This window comes from Oncorhynchus mykiss, chromosome 26 (assembly GCF_013265735.2).
Source record: "Oncorhynchus mykiss isolate Arlee chromosome 26, USDA_OmykA_1.1, whole genome shotgun sequence".
Taxonomy (NCBI): domain Eukaryota; kingdom Metazoa; phylum Chordata; class Actinopteri; order Salmoniformes; family Salmonidae; genus Oncorhynchus; species Oncorhynchus mykiss.
Genome location: NC_048590.1, coordinates 39,377,481 through 39,399,135, shown reverse-complemented (window position 1 = coordinate 39,399,135; position 21,655 = coordinate 39,377,481). Strand labels below are relative to the sequence as shown.

The window sequence follows — 21,655 nt, the reverse complement described above, 5'->3', positions numbered from 1 at the left end:
GCGCCAGAGCCCCTCAGCCCCTCAGCGCCAGAGCCCCTCAGCCCCTCAGCGCCAGAGCCCCTCTGTCCCGAGCTTCCGCCCCTCTGTCCCGAGCTTCCGCCCCTCGGTCCCGAGCTGCCGCCCCTATGTCCCGAGCTGCCCCTCTGTCTAGTGGGGTCATTTAGTAGGGTCGCCGTGGTTAGGAGGCCACGGAGGCGGACAATAAGGCGGACTAAGACGATGGTGAAGTGGGGTCCGCGACCCGCGCCAGAGCCGCCACCGCGGACAGACGCCCACCCAGACCCTCCCCTATAGGTTAAGGTTTTGCGGTCGGAGTCCGCATCTTTGGGGGGGGGGGGGGGGGGGGGGTACTGTCACGTTCTGACCTGTATTTCCTTTGTTTTGTATTTATTTAGTATGGTCAGGGCGTGAGTTGAGGTGGGCAGTCTGTTTGTTTTTCTATGATTTGGGTATTTCTATGTTTCGACCTAGTATCGTTCTCAATCAGAGGCAGGTGTCATTAGTTGTCTCTGATTGAGAATCATACTTAGGTAGCCTGGGTTTCACTGTGTTTGTGGGTGATTGTTCCTGTCTCTGTGTTTGCACCAGATAGGGCTGTTTTGGGTTTTCACGTTTCTTGTTTTGTTAGTTTGTTCATGTGTAGTCTCTATTAAAGAACCATGAATAGAAACCACGCTGCATTTTGGTCCGCCTCTCCTTCACCTCAAGAAAACTGTTACACAAAATGAGCATTTTTAAGCAAATGAATAATATAATTTCAGCAGGTTTCATGAGATTCCAGCCATAGTCTAAGGTATACCGGTTGATTCATTTAGCAGATCCCAAAGGGGAAATGTAATAGCAGAGCAATAAGACTAATCATATTTTGACATTATTATCAATTCTTAAAAGTGGGTCAATGTTCCACTAAAAGCATTGACGGAATTCACAAGAATAGACCTAGTTCACTAAATGGAAAGGGTAATGTGGAGAATAGACCTAGTTCACTAAATGGAAAGGGTAATGTGGAGAATAGACCTAGTTCACTAAATGGAAAGGCTAATGTGCTCCAGGCATGGTAAACACACACCATTTGAGGTTTAGTTTTTAGTTCATATTTCTAAGCTGTCAGAAATAGTGCGTTCTTTTGCTTTCATTGTTCGAATATCCCTGATGGTCGATGGTAATGGATGGAATCCATGTTGTTTGAGTCTGAGCTAATCTGATTTTCATTGTGCCCTGGAACATGGGTGTTGAGCCATAACATGTTCATGAGGAAGAGACATACTCACAAAAATCAGACAACTCTCCAACTGAAAAAATACCCTTGCATTCTAAAATAAAAATTAATCAGTTTAAGTCAGCTATAAAGTGCTGCACCACGTGGATTATGTTATACATACCTCTAACCCTGACACTAACCTTGCCCACCTTCAAAGAAAACAGTTGTCCCTTCATATTAGCGTCAAACAGTCAAAGTCAACCTAAAAGTCCCTGAAATCCCAACACCGGTGGAACAGATGCTGGGGGTTTCCAGGAGCTCATGCACATTCCACTACAGGCCTCAGTCTGATCCTCAAGGATTCTCTACCAAAGACATGTTCAACTGACACCAATCATTCCACACCTCAGATAAATGTCTGTTCAAATGTCATGGATCAAAGTCAGATAGTACACAAACATATCTATTTTATAGTGCATACTTTACATGTTACTGTACTGTTAACTGTATGACTGATATCCACAGTGGATAATGTAATGACTTTGTTATTACATACATACCATAATTTGAACCTTATGACCTGAACTGAGTAAAATAGTAATAGTAATATAGTGTAACCCTTTCTGCACTACACTGGTACAATGCCAAAGATGAGTAAAGAGAGAAGACAAAGTGTAGCAGCCTGGTCCCAGATCTGTTTGTGCTGTCTTGCCAGATCCAATGGTCAAACTTGGCATGACAACTACCATAGCAGTTGGTTATACAGTGCGAACCAGATCAGGTTTAATGTGTAGTAAAGTGTAGTAAAGTGAAGTAAAGTGTAGTGTAGTAAAGTGAAGTAAAATGTAGTAAAGAGAAGGTGTAGCTACCTCCAGCCAGGATCTGCTGCTGAAGCTCATCCATCTGCTTCCTGTAGGCCCTCAGCGCAGCCTCCTTAAACGTAGGACGGATGCGCTTTTTGGGTGGAGCCTCTGCAGGCATCTCCTCCTTCTCCGGAATGTTTTTGTTCTCATCCTCTAGGTTTTCCGTCCTCTCAGACGCAGACGCTTCGGAGGTCTCCTCCATCTCATCCCCCTCTTCCATGTCCTCCATTAACTCCTCTTCCTCCTCCTCCTCCTCTTCTTCTTCCTCGTCAGGCTCCTCCACCTCGACATACTCCACCATGGCCTCATACTCTGCTGTGTCCTCTGCCGTGTCCCCCGTCATGACATCATCAACGTAATCCTCACTGTGCTCCTCGTCGTACTGCTCGTCCAGACTACAGTCATACTCCAGAACGACTGCAGCCTCCTGGATGGCCTCAACTTCTTCAGAGTCCTCGTAATCCTGGGTGGTAGCCTCATAGTCTTCAGAGACATAATCCTGAGAGGCATCAGGATCATAATCCAGTATGGGCTCCTCAAACTCCTCTGTCTCTTCTGTGTCGTTGGCATTGGACCGGTTCTCCAGGTTGGCCAGGACCTGCTCCATCACCCCGACATAGGCGGTCTCGTTGTCCTCCAGCTGGTCACCAGGGGCAGCCTCATCTTCATCTTCAGCCTTGTAGACTAAGGAATCTGTGTAGACGTCTGAGTCAATGGTGGTGCTGGAGTCGTTGGCCGTGGAGGTGGACAGTGTGCGGAAGCGGCCAATGAAGGAGCCTGAGTCTGGGGGTGGTTCCGGGGGAGCGGCACTAGGTGGAGGGCCTGACTTCCACACCACCTCCAGGGCTGATTTTGCCTTCTTCAGGGTGGAGCCGAACCCAAAGCTAAAGGACGGAGCTTTGTCGGTGAGGTCGATACTGAGACGGCTGCTCCAGGACTTGGGCACCTCCTCTACAACATTCTCGGACCGGATCTCGCTCTGGCTACGGTACATGGTGGATGACTTTGTCTGGCTCGGTTGGAAGTTGTGTTTGACATCAAGCTCAGGGAATGTTTGGGTGGATAGTTCAGGGGCTTCTTTAGCTGCCATTTTAGGAAGCGTGTTAGATGCCCCTTTAGGAACCATTTTAGGTGTCTCTTTTGGACGAGTTTTATAAGTGTCTTTGGGAGGTGTTTTCACAGCCTCTTTTGGACTTGTTTTAGGAGTGTCTTTGGGAAGTATTTTCACAGCCTCTTTTGGACTTGTTTTGGGAGTGTCTTTTGGACTTGTTTTGGGAGTGTCTTTTGGACTTGTTTTGGGAGTGTCTTTCAGAGGTGTTTTAGGAGCCTCTGTATGAATAGCTTTAACAATTTCTTTAGGAGGTGTTTTAACATTCTCTTTAGGAATCATTTTGGCTGTTTCTCTTAGTTTAATAGTTTTAGCAGCCTCTTCAGCAATTGATTTAGCAACCTCTTTTGCCGGTTTAGAAGTCACTTTATAAAGAGTGTTAGAAACTTCTTTAGGAATAGTTTTAGCAACCTCTTTAGGAATAGGTTTAGCAACCTCTTTAGGAATAGTTTTAGCAACCTCTTTAGGTGTTTTGGCAACCTCTTTAGGAATAACTTTAGCAACGTCTTTAGGAATAGTTTTAACAACCTCTTTAGGTGTTTTGGCAACCTCTGTAGGAATAATTTTAGCTACCTCTATAGGAATAGTTTTAGCAACCTCTTTATGAATAGCTTTAGCAACCTCTTTAGGAACAGTTTTAGCTAACTCTTTAGGAGGTGTTTTAGCTTTAGGAGTTTCTTTAGGAAGTGTTTTAGCAGTCTCTTTAGCTTTAGGCTTATGGACAGGTGGTGTTACAACAGGTTCTTTCGCTACGATAGGGGCTGTATAAAGAGTAGTGGGGAGAGCACTACCCAGCCGGGCACTCTCCTGTTTGGTGATCTCCAGGGGGGCGGTGTCCAACAGGGTGCTTTCCACCATATCCAACATGAAAGTCTCCTCCCCTTCAAATGCCAGGTCCACCTCCTGACACTTGGTGATGTTCTCAGGGAAGCCAGGGATGGCAGCTGGGTCAAAGGGGCTGCTGACCTCAGACACCAGGTTCTGCTCTGTGGAAGCGTCCAGCCCGGAGTCTGCTCCCTGCTCCAAGTGAGGCCAGTCTTTCCATGGGGAGAGGTCTCCCTGCAGAGACAGCTGTGAGCCGCTGTAATGGCTCCTATCTCCAGACATGCAGACCAGCCCATTGCTCACCCCACTGTCGATGGTCTCTGTGGTCTCGGCCTCGTTGGGTTCGGTGTACGGAGGGTTCTCCTGGCTGAGGGTCTGGCTGGCGTACCACGATGACGCCATGTCCTCCTGCTTCCTCTGCCACAGCTCCTGGTCTGAGGAGGATAGTAGAGAGCTTCCATTGGGCCGGCTGAAGTACTGGCTCTCTGAGAATTCTTCAGAGTAGGACTGGCAGAGCTTGGAGCAGTCAGACTCTGAGCGGCTGAGCTTGGGTGTGGAGTAGTCGCTCTGAGATAGCCAGCCGGGGGTGAGGTCCCCATAGTAGGGCTTGGAGGCTTTGTCAGACTCATCATAGGAGTCATCAGCGTAGTGAACTGAGGCAGAGTAGCCTGCCTCATCCGCAGACCGGCTACCGTGCTCATGGTGACCGTGCCTCTTTTTATCTGCTTTATGTTTGTGAACAGGCTTAGACACCACCATTGCATATTTGTTCTTGTTTAGTTCGTCTAGCTCCTTGTCACTGTCCATAGAGTCCCAATCATCACTCTCAGCTTTGTCCTTGGCTGAGACCTTAATGTCCATGCTCTCGTAGGTTTGAGAAGAGGACATTTCTCCTTTATCTTTCTTTTCCTTCACATCATGAGTCGTTAAGCTATCAGTGGATACAGATATACCAGTCCCCTTCAGTTTGTAGCATTTTTTCAAAACTAAATCTCTATCTGAGGGGGTTGAGAATATTACAATAATAGGCCTAGGTTTTGCATTGGAACATTCTCTTTGTTGCCCTAACCGATGGGCTAGCTCTATTTTAAGTGTTTTATGTGCTTCAGCAAATCCCATTTTGTCCATTAGAATGTGATAGATGAGACTCTCAGTTTTCTCCAGCTTCTCCTCAGGGACGTTTATGAACCTCAGACTGGCCTTGTTGGCCTGGTGGCTGACCTGCTTGATGTAGTCGTGGATGTCTCGCGTCTCTCTCCGGGACTGGACAAAGCCAGTACGCAATTGTTCAATCTCGGTCTGCACCACCTCCACACTGGAGGAGATCTCGTCGATGGAGTTCTTCAGGGCATTGACGTGTCCCCTGAGTTCTGAAAGCTCTGTCTCGATCTGGCTGATGCCCTGCAGCTCCTTAAAGATCATCTCCATCACATCCTGGGTTTGGTTAATGCAGCCTGTAGAGCTGGAGCCGGCTTCTAAGGCAGAAGTCGACTTCTGCTGCCTCCCAGCCCGGTCCAGGGACTTGCTCCGGATACCCAGGGTCTTCCTCCAGTTGCTCACCTCGGAGTCCGAAGACACGCACTCCTGACTCTTTTTCCATTTCCTCAGCTTGCGTAGCGCTCCAAGTCGGAGAGTGTGCAGACTTGAGCGCTCCACCCTCTCACCCTCTGAGCTGCCATCGGAGGGCGCCAGACTAATGAGGCTCTTCCTGTTCCGTCTCACTGGCATGGTGTGAGATTTCTGCTCATCGAATCTACGCACAGGTTTGACCTCGCTCAGGGAGTCAGAGTATTCGCTATTGATGGAGAGGATCTCCTGGAAGATACTCTCATTATTGTTCAGCAGAAGAGCATTTTTCGGGAGTCCGTTCGCTATCGCTACACGGTAACTGAAAGTCGGTGAGAGAGAGGAGCAGTCGTTTTTTACGTCGTCTAATTCAAGAGAGATGTTACGCGCCGAAGAGCATTTGCTGATTTTTTTCACTGTGGTTTTCAGAGTGGTGGAGAGTGTCGGCGTCAGGTTACCTTGGTCACGCAAATCAGTGGTGGTCAATTTGGGCTCTTTATTGTCGCTACTCTCTTTCTTCTTTGTGGGATTCGCCAATTTCTTTGTAAACATTCCTTTGCAAATCTTCACGATGTAAGATGGTAGAGTCTGGAGCAGGGCAGAAACCATGGAAGGCAATGCTTTGAGAGACCTCTATTAAAGATGCAGTGGAGCAGCTCTGCTCAGACTGAGGAGCCAGCGGTGGAGGAGCCAGCGGTGGTGTTGGTGGAGGAGTGGGGAGGAGGGAGTGTCAACCCCCAGGCAGACACACAACTCTGACAGGCCTGCTTAGAAGAGCTTGTGTAAAAACTTCAACTCTGTATATCCGAGTGGTGGACGGGAATCACTGTGAAATCCACTGGCTCTCCACAGGACCAGACGCATTGCTCTGCAAAAAGAGAGAAACAATAGGAACTGTTAGTAAAGGCATAGAAGAAAGATACTGGAGCATATAGATACTATAACAGAGATACTCTAGCACAGATACTATAACACATTGGAACTATAGAACAGATGTACTATCGCACAGACATAATTTAGCACAGTGATACTCTAGCACACAGACACTCAGGCACACACAGATGTACTATCACACAGATAAACTAGTACACAGATATACTAGCACACAGAAATACTAGCACACAGATATACTAGCATACAGAGATACTAGCACACAGATATACTAGTACACAGATATACTAGCACACAGAGATACTAGCACACAGAGATACTAGCACACAGAGATACTAGCACACAGAGATACTAGCACACAGAGATACTAGCACACAGATATACTAGCACACAGATATACTAGCACGCAGATATACTAGCACACATAGATACTAGCACACAGAGATACTAGCACACTGGTGTGCTAGGACACAGATACTTTATCATCAGATAATATAGCACACAGAGATATTAGGATTGCGAAAAACAAGAAAACAGCAATGCTCTTATCATGTAGAAGGATTAATCTGATATCATTGAGGTGAAACCCAGTGAGCCACACATAAAAATCCATAATATCTACAGATTCACACTGGGAAAATCGTCACAGGCTCACTGTCAAAGACTGTAGTAGGATGGGATTCACACAATCCACAACCAATGAGTATGCTTGATTTAATTTGGGTAAAATAAAGTAAGAGGTCCATGCATCACAATAAAAATCAATTTAAGTGGACTGTCCACCATTAGAATCTTCTGCTAGTGCTTTTATGGTGAAGTGTGTGTGTGTGTTGTGTGTAGTTGTGTGTATATGTCTGCATACGTGTGTATGTGCGTGAATGCATATCTTGCGTGTGTGTTTGCGTGAATGTGTAGGCTGTGTGTGTATGTGTGTGTGTATGGATTTCTCACTGTCAATAGAGCCAATGGCCACATTTATATGCATCCTTTTTACAGCAGGAGGCAGGCTATAATTACTTCAGTAGTTAAAATGCTCTGATACACCACCTCACACACACACACCACACACACCACACACACACATACACATCATAATGCTCCAACACACAATGTCCCCACATACTAAATACACAATTACACTCTAACCACACTCTGACACTGTGTTAATCAGGATAAAATAACTAGCTATATTTTATTCATCTCAAATTAGAGACTCAGTGAAATGAGTGGGTCTGAACCCAGTGACAGGGTCTAGATAGTACTGAGTATGCATGGTTTGACGTGTTCGATATAGTAACGTCATTACTCCCTGACCCAGATCAGTCCTGGTACCTCTACTGGGGCAGACTGAGATATGTTCTGTTTCTGACCCATTACACACCATGCCCCCAGAGGCTGGTGCTTTCTATTCTGGCTCACAAAGATCACTATTATAGAAAGGTATGGGGGAAATACTGTACATATTATCATTATTATGATTTACATTATGAGAGTTGATCATTGAAGTAAAGGTCTTATTATTGCCATAGTGCTCTAAGGCAGAAGTAGAGCACCTCAATCATTGAAATAACAGGGCTGAGGGCTTTAGCTAACAGTATTGCAATACTAAGGGAATAAGGGAATAGTGTGCCAATTCAGATTTACACCAGAACTGTGGGATTAGGTGCCCTGACTGAGCAACACAGGGATGAACCCCACTTATCTTGAGTTTTCACTTAAGTCTCCCATTGTCCAACATCAACGCATGCCTTACACGAAGGTCCAAATTGTGCACGCTTATCTCAATCCCGAATCAGGCCCCCCATGATTAGCTACCGGTGAATGGCTGGCGAGGGGGGTCTGGATCTGATTGGCTAGCTGTGAGCAGCTAGCTAGGAGTGGCTTTATTCGATTGGTTGGAAGCGATTGGCTTGTGAGCGGCTAGCTGTGAGCGAGTAGCTATGAATTGCTGGATGTGATTGGCTAGCTGTGAACAAGCAGATTTGAATTGCTGGATGTGATTGGCTAGCTGTGAGATGTTGGTTGTGATTGACTGTCACTGGCCAGGAGAGGCAGCCAGTGAGAGGGGACTGTTGTGGATCTTAAGTCGGCAGCTGCTCCACATTAGTTCAGGGGTTTAACCACTTATGCATTCATAGCCTTGTGACCACAGAGACATTCTCTCTCTCTCTCTCACACACACACACACACACACACACACACACACACACACACACACACACACACACACACACACACAATGCTCACGTGAAATGGTCTGTGAAACATAGCATCAGCATTAGCCTTTACTGCTGGGCTGTGACTGTGAGCCAGCAGGTCTAACAACATGGGCTGGGTCACTTGGCTTCAACAACAGACCATTTTGCATTCAACAGGCATGCTACTTTATATGGTGATAGCTAGGAGATTATTTCAGATGTTACTTTCTCAAAGTGCTTTTCAATGTGTACTGAACAAAAATATAAACACAACATGTAAAGTGTTGGTCCCATGTTTCATGTGCTGAAATAAAATATCCCAGAAATGTTCCATACACACAGAAATCTAGTGAGCGTTTCTCTTCTACCACCTGACAAGTGTGGCATATCAAGTAGCTGATTATACATTACACAGGTGGAGCTTGTGTTGGGGACAATAAAAGGACACTCTAAAATTTGTCACACAATGCAATGCCACAGATGTCTCAAGTTTTGAGGGAGCGTGCAATTGGCATACTGACTGCAGGAATGTCCACCAGAGCTGTTGCCGGATAATTGAATGTTAATTTCTCTACCATAAGCTGCCTACAACAACGTTTTATAGAATTTGGCAGTATGTCCAACCGACAACGTGTAACCACGCCAGACCAGGACCTCCACATCCGGCTTCTTCTCCTGCGAGATTATCTGTGACCAGCCACCCAGACAGCTGATGAAACTGTGGGTTTGCACAATCGAAGAATTTCTGCACAAACTGCTCATCTGCGTGCTCGTCGTCCTCAGCAGGGTCTTGACCTCACTGCAGTTTGGCTTCGTAACTGACTTCAGTGGACAAATTCTCACCTTCGATGGCCACTGGCACAACTGCATTTTATGGATAGCAATTTGAATGCACAGAGATACTGTGACGAGATCCTGAAGCCCACTGCCGCCGCAATCACCTCATGTTTCAGCATGATAATGCACGGCCCCATGTCGCAAGGATCTGTACACAATTCCTGGAAGCTGAAATGTCCCAGTTCTTCCATGGCCTGCATACTCACCAGACATGTCACCACCAATTGAGCATGTTTGGGATGCTCTGAATCGACGTGTACGACAGCGTGTTCCAGTTTCTGCCAAAATCCAGCAACTTCGCATAGCCATTGAAGAGGAGTGGGACAATATTCCATAGGTCACAATCAACAGCCTGATCAACTCTATGTGAAGGACATGAGGCAGATACTGAATGGTTTTCTGATCCAAGCCCCAACTTTTTTTAACGTATCAGTGACCAACAGATGCATATCTGTATTCCTAGTCATATGAACTACATAGATTAGGGCCTAATAATTAATTTATATTGACTGATTTACTTAAATGAACTGTAATTGTTGAAAGTTTCGTTTCCATTCTTTTCAGTGTATTTAGTAACGTAAGGAGCTAAAAAGCCTGGTGTAAGGATTACGTTTCTGTAGAATGAACATACAACCTCCGTGTAAAGTCTATGTAGGCTACAAATACAGCCCACATATTGCACACATGAACCCTTGCAAAAAACAAACATTTTCCATTTAGTAAAATGTTGGTGATATGAAATATTTCTAGTTGTATAGTCAATATAAGAGTTGGTATTACAAAGTTGCAGCCTGCAACCAGAACCTCAGAAAGTGTCGTCCCTAATATAATATAAAGGGAAACAACTGTCATTACAGATGTGTACTAAGATCTGTTACAGGATGGGTCCCAAATGGCACCTATTCCCTATATACTGTAGTGTGCACTACTTTTAATTAGAGCCCTATGGTACACTATATAGGGTATAGGGTGCCATTTTGGATACACACACAGTGCTGGGCTGTGACTGATTGACACTGCTCCTTCTCCAATGTAATGTGACTGTAATGCAATTGTCTTCTCTGAGAGGTCAGGGTTCTCCTGTTCTCCAGGGCTCCATCCCACATACCCCCCTATTCCCTACATGGTGCACTACTTTTAACCAGGGCTAGGATCGAAAGTAGTGCACTATGTAATGAACAGGGGGCAATTTGGGACGGAACCCTGGTCACCACTCATCCCTGGGATGTTCTGCCTGGACTCTGGCCAGACAGACCTGCAGTCCAGGGCTCCTTTTCCAGACCCAGATTGAGCCTATCACTCCTGGACCTCAAAGCACTCACTGTCCCAGGAGAACCACTTTGGAAATAATCGCTTTCATTACTACGTTCATGTGCTATCCTCTGGGTCTGGGATAAAATACTCTACACTTATCTTTCTTGTTATGTACATATTATTTGTAACCAAAAATAACATAGAATACAATCACATATGTACTATATTCTATTCCATAATATTCTATTCTATTGTTTTCTATTCTATTCGATCTGTTTATTGGACTGTTCTAATAGAATTAGTCTTTATATGGGTCTTTATGAGAGCGCAAAGGGTAGGAGAAGAGAAGAAAATCTGATCTTTACTGTACGTAGCCAATCCCCAGGCCACACTACCACAGCTTGCCACACCCCTGATCTATAGCTACCCAATCAGCAGGTCTGAAAGTGAGCTCCAGGAAGCCAGACAGAGATAATCAAGACCTCAGTGTGAGTTTATGAACTGACGCCAAAAACAAAGATTAGACACGTAGCTATCAACACTCCATTATAAACTGGGTGGTTCGAGCCCTGGATGCTGATTGGCTGACAGAAGTGGTATATCAGACCATATACCATTTATTTTTACTGCTAATTACGTTGGTAACCTGATTATAATAGCAATAAGGCACCTCGGGGGTTTGTTGTATATGGCCAATATACCATGGCTAAGGGCTGTATCCAGGCACTCCGCGTTGCATTGTGCATAAGAACAGTGCTTAGCCGTGGTATATACCACACCTCCTCGTGCCTTATTCCTTAATTATAACGCTGTCTGCTTTAACAAGTCTATTTTAACACACTCTTTTTTTAAACGCTCTACTGTAACACCATATAACTTAGCACCATCTATATAATCAAAGCCTCAGTGTGACCACTCTGACCATTGTGACCACTCTGACCACTCTGACCATAGTGACCACTCTGACCATAGTGACCACTCTGACCATTGTGACCACTCTGACCATTGTACTTTGTCTCGGGTGACTGTACTTTGTTGTACTATTCCGACTGTTCTTTGACTTGTGACACCACTGTAAATATTGTACTGTTAGACACCGCGTAAACAAGATGTATTTTTTTCTAAACTCTCTTTAGTTACTGTACCCTCACTATTATGACTACTTTGACTTAGTGGATATTGTAACTGTAGTCTGTTCTGACTGTGACTAATTTGACTTAGTGGATATTGTAACTGTAGTCTGCTCTGACTGTGACTGCTTTGACTTAGTGAATATTGTAACTGTAGTCTGCTCTGACTGTGACTACGTTTACTTAGTGGATATTGTAACTGTAGTCTGCTCTGACTGTGACTACATTGACTTAGTGGATTTTGTAACTGTAGTCTGCTCTGACTGTGACTACTTTGACTTAGTGGATATTGTAACTGTAGTCTGTTCTGACTGTGACTACTTTGACTTAGTGGATATTGTAACTGTAGTCTGCTCTGACTGTGACTGCTTTGACTTAGTGAATATTGTAACTGTAGTCTGCTCTGACTGTGACTACGTTTACTTAGTGGATATTGTAACTGTAGTCTGCTCTGACTGTGACTACATTGACTTAGTGGATTTTGTAACTGTAGTCTGCTCTGACTGTGACTACTTTGACTTAGTGGATATTGTAACTGTAGTCTGTTCTGACTGTGACTACTTTGACTTAGTGGATATTGTAACTGTAGTCTGTTCTGACTGTGACTACGTTGACTTAGTGGATATTGTAACTGTAGTCTGCTCTGACTGTGACTACTTTGACTTAGTGGATATTGTAACTGTAGTCTGCTCTGACTGTGACTACTTTGACTTAGTGGATATTGTAACTGTAGTCTGTTCTGACTGTGACTACGTTGACTTAGTGGATATTGTAACTGTAGTCTGTTCTGACTGTGACTACGTTTACTTAGTGGATATTGTAACTGTAGTCTGCTCTGACTGTGACTACGTTGACTTAGTGGATTTTGTAACTGTAGTCTGCTCTGACTGTGACTACTTTGACTTAGTGGATATTGTAACTGTAGTCTGCTCTGACTGTGACTACTTTGACTTAGTGGATATTGTAACTGTAGTCTGCTCTGACTGTGACTACTTTGACTTAGTGGATATTGTAACTGTAGTCTGCTCTGACTGTGACTACTTTGACTTAGTGGATATTGTAACTGTAGTCTGTTCTGACTGTGACTACTTTGACTTAGTGGATATTGTAACTGTAGTCTGCTCTGACTGTGACTACTTTGACTTAGTGGATATTGTAACTGTAGTCTGCTCTGACTGTGACTACTTTGACTTAGTGGATGTTGTAACTGTAGTCTGTTCTGACTGTGACTACTTTGACTTAGTGGATATTGTAACTGTAGTCTGCTCTGACTGTGACTACTTTGACTTAGTGGATATTGTAACTGTAGTCTGTTCTGACTGTGACTAATTTGACTTAGTGGATATTGTAACTGTAGTCTGCTCTGACTGTGACTACGTTGACTTAGTGGATTTTGTAACTGTAGTCTGCTCTGACTGTGACTACTTTGACTTAGTGGATGTTGTAACTGTAGTCTGTTCTGACTGTGACTACTTTGACTTAGTGGATATTGTAACTGTAGTCTGTTCTGACTGTGACTACTTTGACTTAGTGGATATTGTAACTGTAGTCTGCTCTGACTGTGACTACTTTGACTTAGTGGATATTGTAACTGTAGTCTGCTCTGACTGTGACTACGTTTACTTAGTGGATATTGTAACTGTAGTCTGCTCTGACTGTGACTACTTCGACTTAGTGGATATTGTAACTGTAGTCTGTTCTGACTGTGACTACTTTGACTTAGTGGATATTGTAACTGTAGTCTGCTCTGACTGTGACTACTTTGACTTGGTGGATATTGTAACTGTAGTCTGCTCTGACTGTGACTACGTTGACTTAGTGGATATTGTAACTGTAGTCTGCTCTGACTGTGACTACTTTGACTTAGTGGATATTGTAACTGTAGTCTGCTCTGACTGTGACTACTTTGACTTAGTGGATATTGTAACTGTAGTCTGCTCTGACTGTGACTACGTTGACTTAGTGGATTTTGTAACTGTAGTCTGCTCTGACTGTGACTACTTTGACTTAGTGGATATTGTAACTGTAGTCTGTTCTGACTGTGACTACTTTGACTTAGTGGATATTGTAACTGTAGTCTGTTCTGACTGTGACTACTTTGACTTAGTGGATATTGTAACTGTAGTCTGCTCTGACTGTGACTACTTTGACTTAGTGGATATTGTAACTGTAGTCTGCTCTGACTGTGACTACATTTACTTAGTGGATATTGTAACTGTAGTCTGCTCTGACTGTGACTACTTCGACTTAGTGGATATTGTAACTGTAGTCTGTTCTGACTGTGACTACTTTGACTTAGTGGATATTGTAACTGTAGTCTGCTCTGACTGTGACTACTTTGACTTGGTGGATATTGTAACTGTAGTCTGTTCTGACTGTGACTACTTTGACTTAGTGGATATTGTAACTCTAGTCTGCTCTGACTGTGACTACTTTGACTTAGTGGATATTGTAACTGTAGTCTGCTCTGACTGTGACTACTTTGACTTAGTGGATATTGTAACTGTAGTCTGTTCTGACTCTTGTGGCTGTTTCAGCTTTGATCATAAAGAGAGCCTTCGACCACAGAGCACTATGTATCTGGGAATCTGGGAGTGATACAGCGACTCAACGTTCATATTAAACAGCTGAGTTTCCCTTTATGAAATGCTACATCCGAATCGGCAAGTTAGGGTTTGACAAATGAAACATTCTCCCTCTCTCTCCCTCAGGAAAACTTCATATGCAAATATCTTTATGGGACCCAGGAGAGATTTTTATATAATCAAATTAGATGGGCAATGATCTGTGGGCATGAGAGAGAGAGATGGCAGACATTTTTCACCAAAACAGCTAATCACAGATTGATTACTAACATGGCTTCCTAGCCAATCAGCAGATGGGACAGATGTCACATGAGGGCTGTTCCAGAAAGCTGGATCAGTGAGGCAGCCAGCTGTCTTTAATATTCTGAAATAACTCCATCTTTTCAAGAAATATAGACTTGAAATTGGAATGGTATAATTATCTTGACAAACAACAACCCATAGTCAAGATTAGCTTCCTAAATAAACCAGAAAGTCTAAATATATATTTGACTGCTTATCAGAGCTGATCTAAAACACCCGAGTCACAGCTAATTCACTGGTGAATCCTATGTTTGTATTTGTATTTATTAAGGATACCCATTAGCTTCTGCCAAGGCAGGAGTCCATCAACATTAAGGCAGTTATATACAATTTACAATACAACATCCATGTGTACGTTTGTGTAGAGTGCATGTCTTATGATGTGTATGTGTGTCTGTGCCTGTGTGTCTCTACACGGTCCTCACTGTTCCATAAGGTGCATTTTAAGGTGTTACCTCATGTGGAATAAAGATCCATATAGCCATGGCTCTATGTAGTACTGTGTGCCTCCCATAGTCTGTTCTGGACTTGGGGACGGTGAAGATACCTCTGGTGGTATGTCTTGTGTGGTATGCATGGGTGTCTGAGCTGTGTGCTAGTAGTTTAAACAGACACTTCCTTTCATTCAGCAACACTTCTTACAAAAAGAAGTAATGATGAAGTAAATTGCTTCTCCACTTTGAGCCATGAGAGATGTACATGCATAATATTCATGTTAGCTCTCCGTGTACATTTAAGGACCAGCCGTGCTGCCGTATTCTGAGTCAATTGTAATTTTACGAGGTCCAGTGTGCACATAGCTTGTCTTCTCTTGAGAACCATGTCTGCCTACGGCGGCCTTTTGCAATAGCAAGGCTATGCTCACTGAGTCTGTACATAGTCAAAGCTTTCCTTAAGTTTGGGTCAGTCACAGTGGTCAGGTATTCTGCCACTGTGTACTCTCTGTTTAGGGCCAAATAGCATTCTAGTTTGCTCTGTTTTTTGTTAATTCTTTCCAATGTGTCAAGTAGTTATATTTTTGCTTTCTCATGATTTGGTTGGGTATAATTGTGTTGCTGTCCTGGGGCTCTGTGGGGTGTGTTTCTGTTTGTGAACAGAGCCCCAGGACCAGCTTGCTTAGGGGACTCTGCAGGTTCATGTCTCTCTCTCTCTCTCTCTCTCTCTCTCTCTCTCTCTCTCCCCCCCTCTCTATCTCCCCCTCCCGCTCTCTCTCGGTCTCTCTCTCTTGGTGTCTCTCCCTTTCGCTCTCCCTCTCTTTCACACACCTGAGTCACAGCCCGACTGCTCTCTATCCGTCACCACATGAATTCAATTGATGGAGAAACATGATGATCAGTGTAATATCATGCCCCTTGACGTCTGGTGTCAAGTGTATAAGTGTGTGAGTGTAGGGGGGGATAATGTCAGCGGGATTGTCTGTGTGTGTGTGTGTGTGCACGCCTGTGTGTATGCGTACGCATCACTAGAACAGTGATAATAGCCCCACGCCCATCCACTATCACAGTAATCATTAGCACAGCACACCCACCCAGTCTAATCTCTATGCTGTATATCTACCAGTCTAATCTACATGCTGTATATCTAGCAGTCTAATCTATATGCTGTATATCTTGCAGTCTAATCTATATGCTGTATATCTAGCAGTCTAATCTCTATGCTGTATATCTACCAGTCTAATCTACATGCTGTATATCTAGCAGTCTAATCTATATGCTGTATATCTACCAGTCTAATCTACATGCTGTATATCTAGCAGTCTAATCTATATGCTGTATATCTTGCAGTCTAATCTATATGCTGTATATCTAGCAGTCTAATCGCTGTGCTGTATATCTTGCAGTCTAATCTATATGCTGTATATCTAGCAGTCTAATCGCTGTGCTGTATAGCTTGCAGTCTAATCTCTATGCTGTATATCTAGCAGTCTAATCTCTATGCTGTATATCTAGTAGTCTAATCTCTATTCTGTATATCTACCAGTCTAATTCATGTGCTGTAACTACAGCTCTATCCTTGACTGGATTGATACAGCGTTTTTTACCCCTAGATGCTTAAAACCTCTTAAGGATCTGCCGCTTTTTTCAATTTTCACCTAAAATGACATACACAAATCTAACTGCCTGAAGCTCAGGCCCTGAAGCAAGGATATGCATTTTCTTGGTAACATTTGAAAGGAAACACTTTGAAGTTTGTGGAAATGTGAAAGGAATGTAGGAGAATATAACACATTAGATCTGGTAAAAGATAACACAAACAATCATCTTTGAAATGCAAGAGGCCATAATGTATTATTCCAGCCCAGGTGCAATTTAGATATTGGCCACTAGATGGCAGCAGTGCATGTGCAAAGTTCAAATGTTGTATCAAGACTGCCCAAATGTGCCTAATTTGTTTATTAATAACTTTTCATGTTCAAAACTGTGCACTCTCCTCAAACAATAGCATGGTATTCTTTCACTGTAATAACTACTGTAAATTGGACAGCGCGGTTAGACTAACAAGAATTTAAGCTTTCTGCCAATATCAGATACGGCTATGTCTTGGGAACTATTGTTGTTACTTACAACCTCATGCTAATCGCATTAGCTTACGTTAGCTCAACCGTCCCACAGGGGACCCACCAATCCTGAATGAGTTTTAATACGCTTTCAATAGTAATGGGGAGATCACCTCATCTACAGACTACATATCTAGTGTTAAATATCTACTATCACAAACTGGGTTTTTCGAGCACTGAATGCTGATTGGCTGACAGCTGTGGTATATCAGACCATATATGACAAGGCATTTGTTTTTACTGCTCTAATGATTTATTTAATTGCACCAAAGAAAACAAGTGATGTACAGATTCTTTTTAAACAGTGTGGTTGGAAAAAGGTTTTTTCATGAAAGTGTTTTTATGAAACCACATCACAACAAACACTATACAACACATAAGTACCAAAATAATACATACAACACATAAGTACCAAAATAATATATACAACACATAAGTACCAAAATAATATATACAACACATAAGTACCAAAATAATATATACAACACATAAGTACCAAAATAATATATACAACACATAAGTACCAAAATAATACATACAACACATAAGTACCAAAATAATACATACAACACATAAGTACCAAAATAATACATACAACACATAAGTACCAAAATAATATATACAACAGATAAGTACCAAAATAATATATACAACACATAAGTACCAAAATAATACATACAACACATAAGTACCAAAATAATATATACAACACATAAGTACCAAAATAATATATACAACACATAAGTACCAAAATAATATATACAACACATAAGTACCAAAATAATACATACAACACATAAGTACCAAAATAATATATACAACACATAAGTACCAAAATAATATATACAACACATAAGTACCAAAATAATACATACAACACATAAGTACCAAAATAATATATACAACACATAAGTACCAAAATAATATATACAACACATAAGTACCAAAATAATATATACAACACATAAGTACCAAAATAATATATACAACACATAAGTACCAAAATAATATATACAACACATAAGTACCAAAATAATATATACAACACATAAGTACCAAAATAATATATAAAACACATAAGTACCAAAATAATATATACAACACATAAGTACCAAAATAATACATACAACACATAAGTACCAAAATAATATATACAACACATAAGTACCAAAATAATATATACAACACATAAGTACCAAAATAATATATACAACACATAAGTACCAAAATAATATATACAACACATAAGTACCAAAATAATATATACAACACATAAGTACCAAAATAATATATACAACACATAAGTACCAAAATAATATATACAACACGGAAGTACCAAAATAATACATACAACACATAAGTACCAAAATAATATATACAACACATAAGTACCAAAATAATACATACAACACATAAGTACCAAAATAATATATACAACACATAAGTACCAAAATAATAAATACAACACATAAGTACCAAAATAATATATACAACACATAAGTACCAAAATAATATATACAACACATAAGTACCAAAATAATATATACAACACATAAGTACCAAAATAATACATACAACACATAAGTACCAAAATAATATATACAACACATAAGTACCAAAATAATATATACAACACATAAGTACCAAAATAATATATACAACACATAAGTACCAAAATAATATATACAACACATAAGTACCAAAATAATACATACAACACATAAGTACCAAAATAATATATACAACACATAAGTACCAAAATAATATATACAACACATAAGTACCAAAATAATATATACAACACATAAGTACCAAAATAATATATACAACACATAAGTACCAAAATAATATATACAACACATAAGTACCAAAATAATATATACAACACGGAAGTACCAAAATAATACATACAACACATAAGTACCAAAATAATATATACAACACATAAGTACCAAAATAATATATACAACACATAAGTACCAAAATAATATATACAACACATAAGTACCAAAATAATACATACAACACATAAGTACCAAAATAATATATACAACACATAAGTACCAAAATAATATATACAACACATAAGTACCAAAATAATATATACAACACATAAGTACCAACATAATATATACAACACGGAAGTACCAAAATAATACATACAACACATAAGTACCAAAATTAAAACAGATAACAAAACCTACTAATTAAAAATGTATAAATTAATTGATCTGTAAAGATGAAAAAAATACTCCCCAAAATGTGTGTGTGCACTTGAGTGTGAGTGTTATGCTTTGTGGAGGAGATTACTGAGTAGTTTGGTTCATCAGGCTGACCTCCAGTCTTCGCTTGGAGTTATTGAGGGATGATGATGTTTTGGCAATGTGAGAATTCCAGAGTATGGCATCTCTGTATCTGATAGAGAATTGACTATGTGAGGTGTGGCAGTGGGTAGGGTGAAGGTTATCACAGTGTCTTGTGTTATACAGATGGATTTCAGAATGAACCTGGAAGAATCCATTGAAGGGTTTAGTTCAACTGTCTGGGAAGTATTTGTAGATGAAAGTGCATAATTGGCGTGCATTAATGTTGTAAATAGACAAGATATTGAGTTTCTTAAACAAAGGTGCAGATGGTTCCAGGTAATTAGAGGAGGTTGCTAGTTTACAGTTAGGAAGCAAGCCTGACCACTAATCTTTCTGATGATACCAACAGATTTCATCACTTTGCTGCAGACAAGTGTAATATGATCTTTCCAGGATAACTTTCATCAATTAGAGCTCAGAGGAATCTACTGGATGTGACTTGCTCCATTTCATTCCCAACAATTAAGATTCTGGCCATTTATTTTACAATATTTCTTGTTCTTACTAATGATAACAAAAAAGTTGGATTTTTTAGAATGCAGAGATAATTTGTTTATCTGGTACCATTCAGAAAATGTGTCCATGCCTGAGTTGGTTTCATTAATTAGTGAATCAACATTTTTGTGTGATAAAATTTAATTGGTATCATCAGCAAAGAGAATGGGAAGTACGGTAGAAGACAGCAGCGGTAGAAGACATGTTTGTAACCAGTTTATAATAGCAATAACGCTCCTCAGGGGTTTGTGATATACTGTATGACCAATATACCATGGCTAAGGGCTGTATCCAGGCACTCCACGTTGCGTCGTACATAACAACAGCCCTTAGCTGTGGTATATTGGCCATACTGTATAACACAGTATGTCTCTACTAATTTAACTTATATACTGTCTCTGCTAATTTAACCTATATACTGTCTCTACTAATTTAACCTATATACTGTCACTACTAGTCTAACCTATATACTGTCACTACTAGTCTAACCTATATACTGTCACTAGTAATCTAACCTATATACTGTCTCTACTAATTTAACCTATATACTGTCTCTACTAGTTTAACCTATATACTGTCTCTACTAGTTTAACCTATATACTGTCTCTACTAGTTTAACCTATATACTGTCTCTACTAATTTAACCTATATACTGTCTCTACTAGTTTAACCTATATACTGTCTCTACTAGTTTAACCTATATACTGTCTCTACTAGTTTAACCTATATACTGTCTCTACTAATTTAACCTATATACTGTCTCTACTAGTTTAACCTATATACTGTCTCTACTAGTTGAACCTATATACTGTCTCTACTAATTTAACCTATATACTGTCTCTACTAATCTACCTGTACATTGTCTTTACTAATCTAACCTGTATACTGTCTACTAATCTAATTTATATACTGTCTGTAGTAATCTAACCTGTATACTGTCTCTACTAATCTAATTTATATACTGTCTCTGCTAATCTAACTTGTATACTGTCTCTAGTAGTCTAATGTATATACTGTCTGTAGTAATCTAATCTATATACCATCTCTACTAATCTAACCTATAAACTATCTCCAGTAATCTAGCCTATATAATGTCTACAGTAATGTAACCTATATACTACCTCTACTAATCTAACCTATACATTTTCTCTAGTAATCTAACCTATAGACTGTCTCTGACAGTGTAGTCTATACTGTCTCTAGTAATTACATTTATATGCTGTACTATCTACCAGCTGCTAACCTAGATTACACTGGATTACCTCCAGACAGAATGCACTGAGGAACACTGCTATAATGTTCATGTAACGTTCACATAACCAAACCACGTTGAGATATCCAACCAAAACGTTGCCATAACGTTCAACCCACCAGACCCTCCAAGCTCTCTCTCTTCTCCCTCTCTCTCTCTTCTCTCTCTCTCTCTCTTCTCCCTCTCTCTCTCTTCTCCCTCTCTCTTTCTTCTCACTCCCTCTC

The 21,655-nt window shown here is 41.1% G+C and overlaps 1 protein-coding gene across 3 annotated transcripts in view; it reads right to left on the bottom strand.

Annotated features, from left to right (window-relative positions):
- Positions 1-21,655, bottom strand: part of LOC110506127 (protein unc-13 homolog C) — a 223,531-nt gene that overhangs the window by 199,637 nt on the left and 2,239 nt on the right. For all 3 annotated transcript variants that reach the window (XM_036964589.1, XM_036964590.1, XM_036964591.1), the window contains exon 2: positions 2,071-6,431. In XM_036964589.1, coding sequence (XP_036820484.1) covers positions 2,071-6,172 — 4,102 coding nt within the window. In that variant the 5' untranslated portion in view covers positions 6,173-6,431. The remainder of the gene's footprint in view (positions 1-2,070; positions 6,432-21,655) is intronic.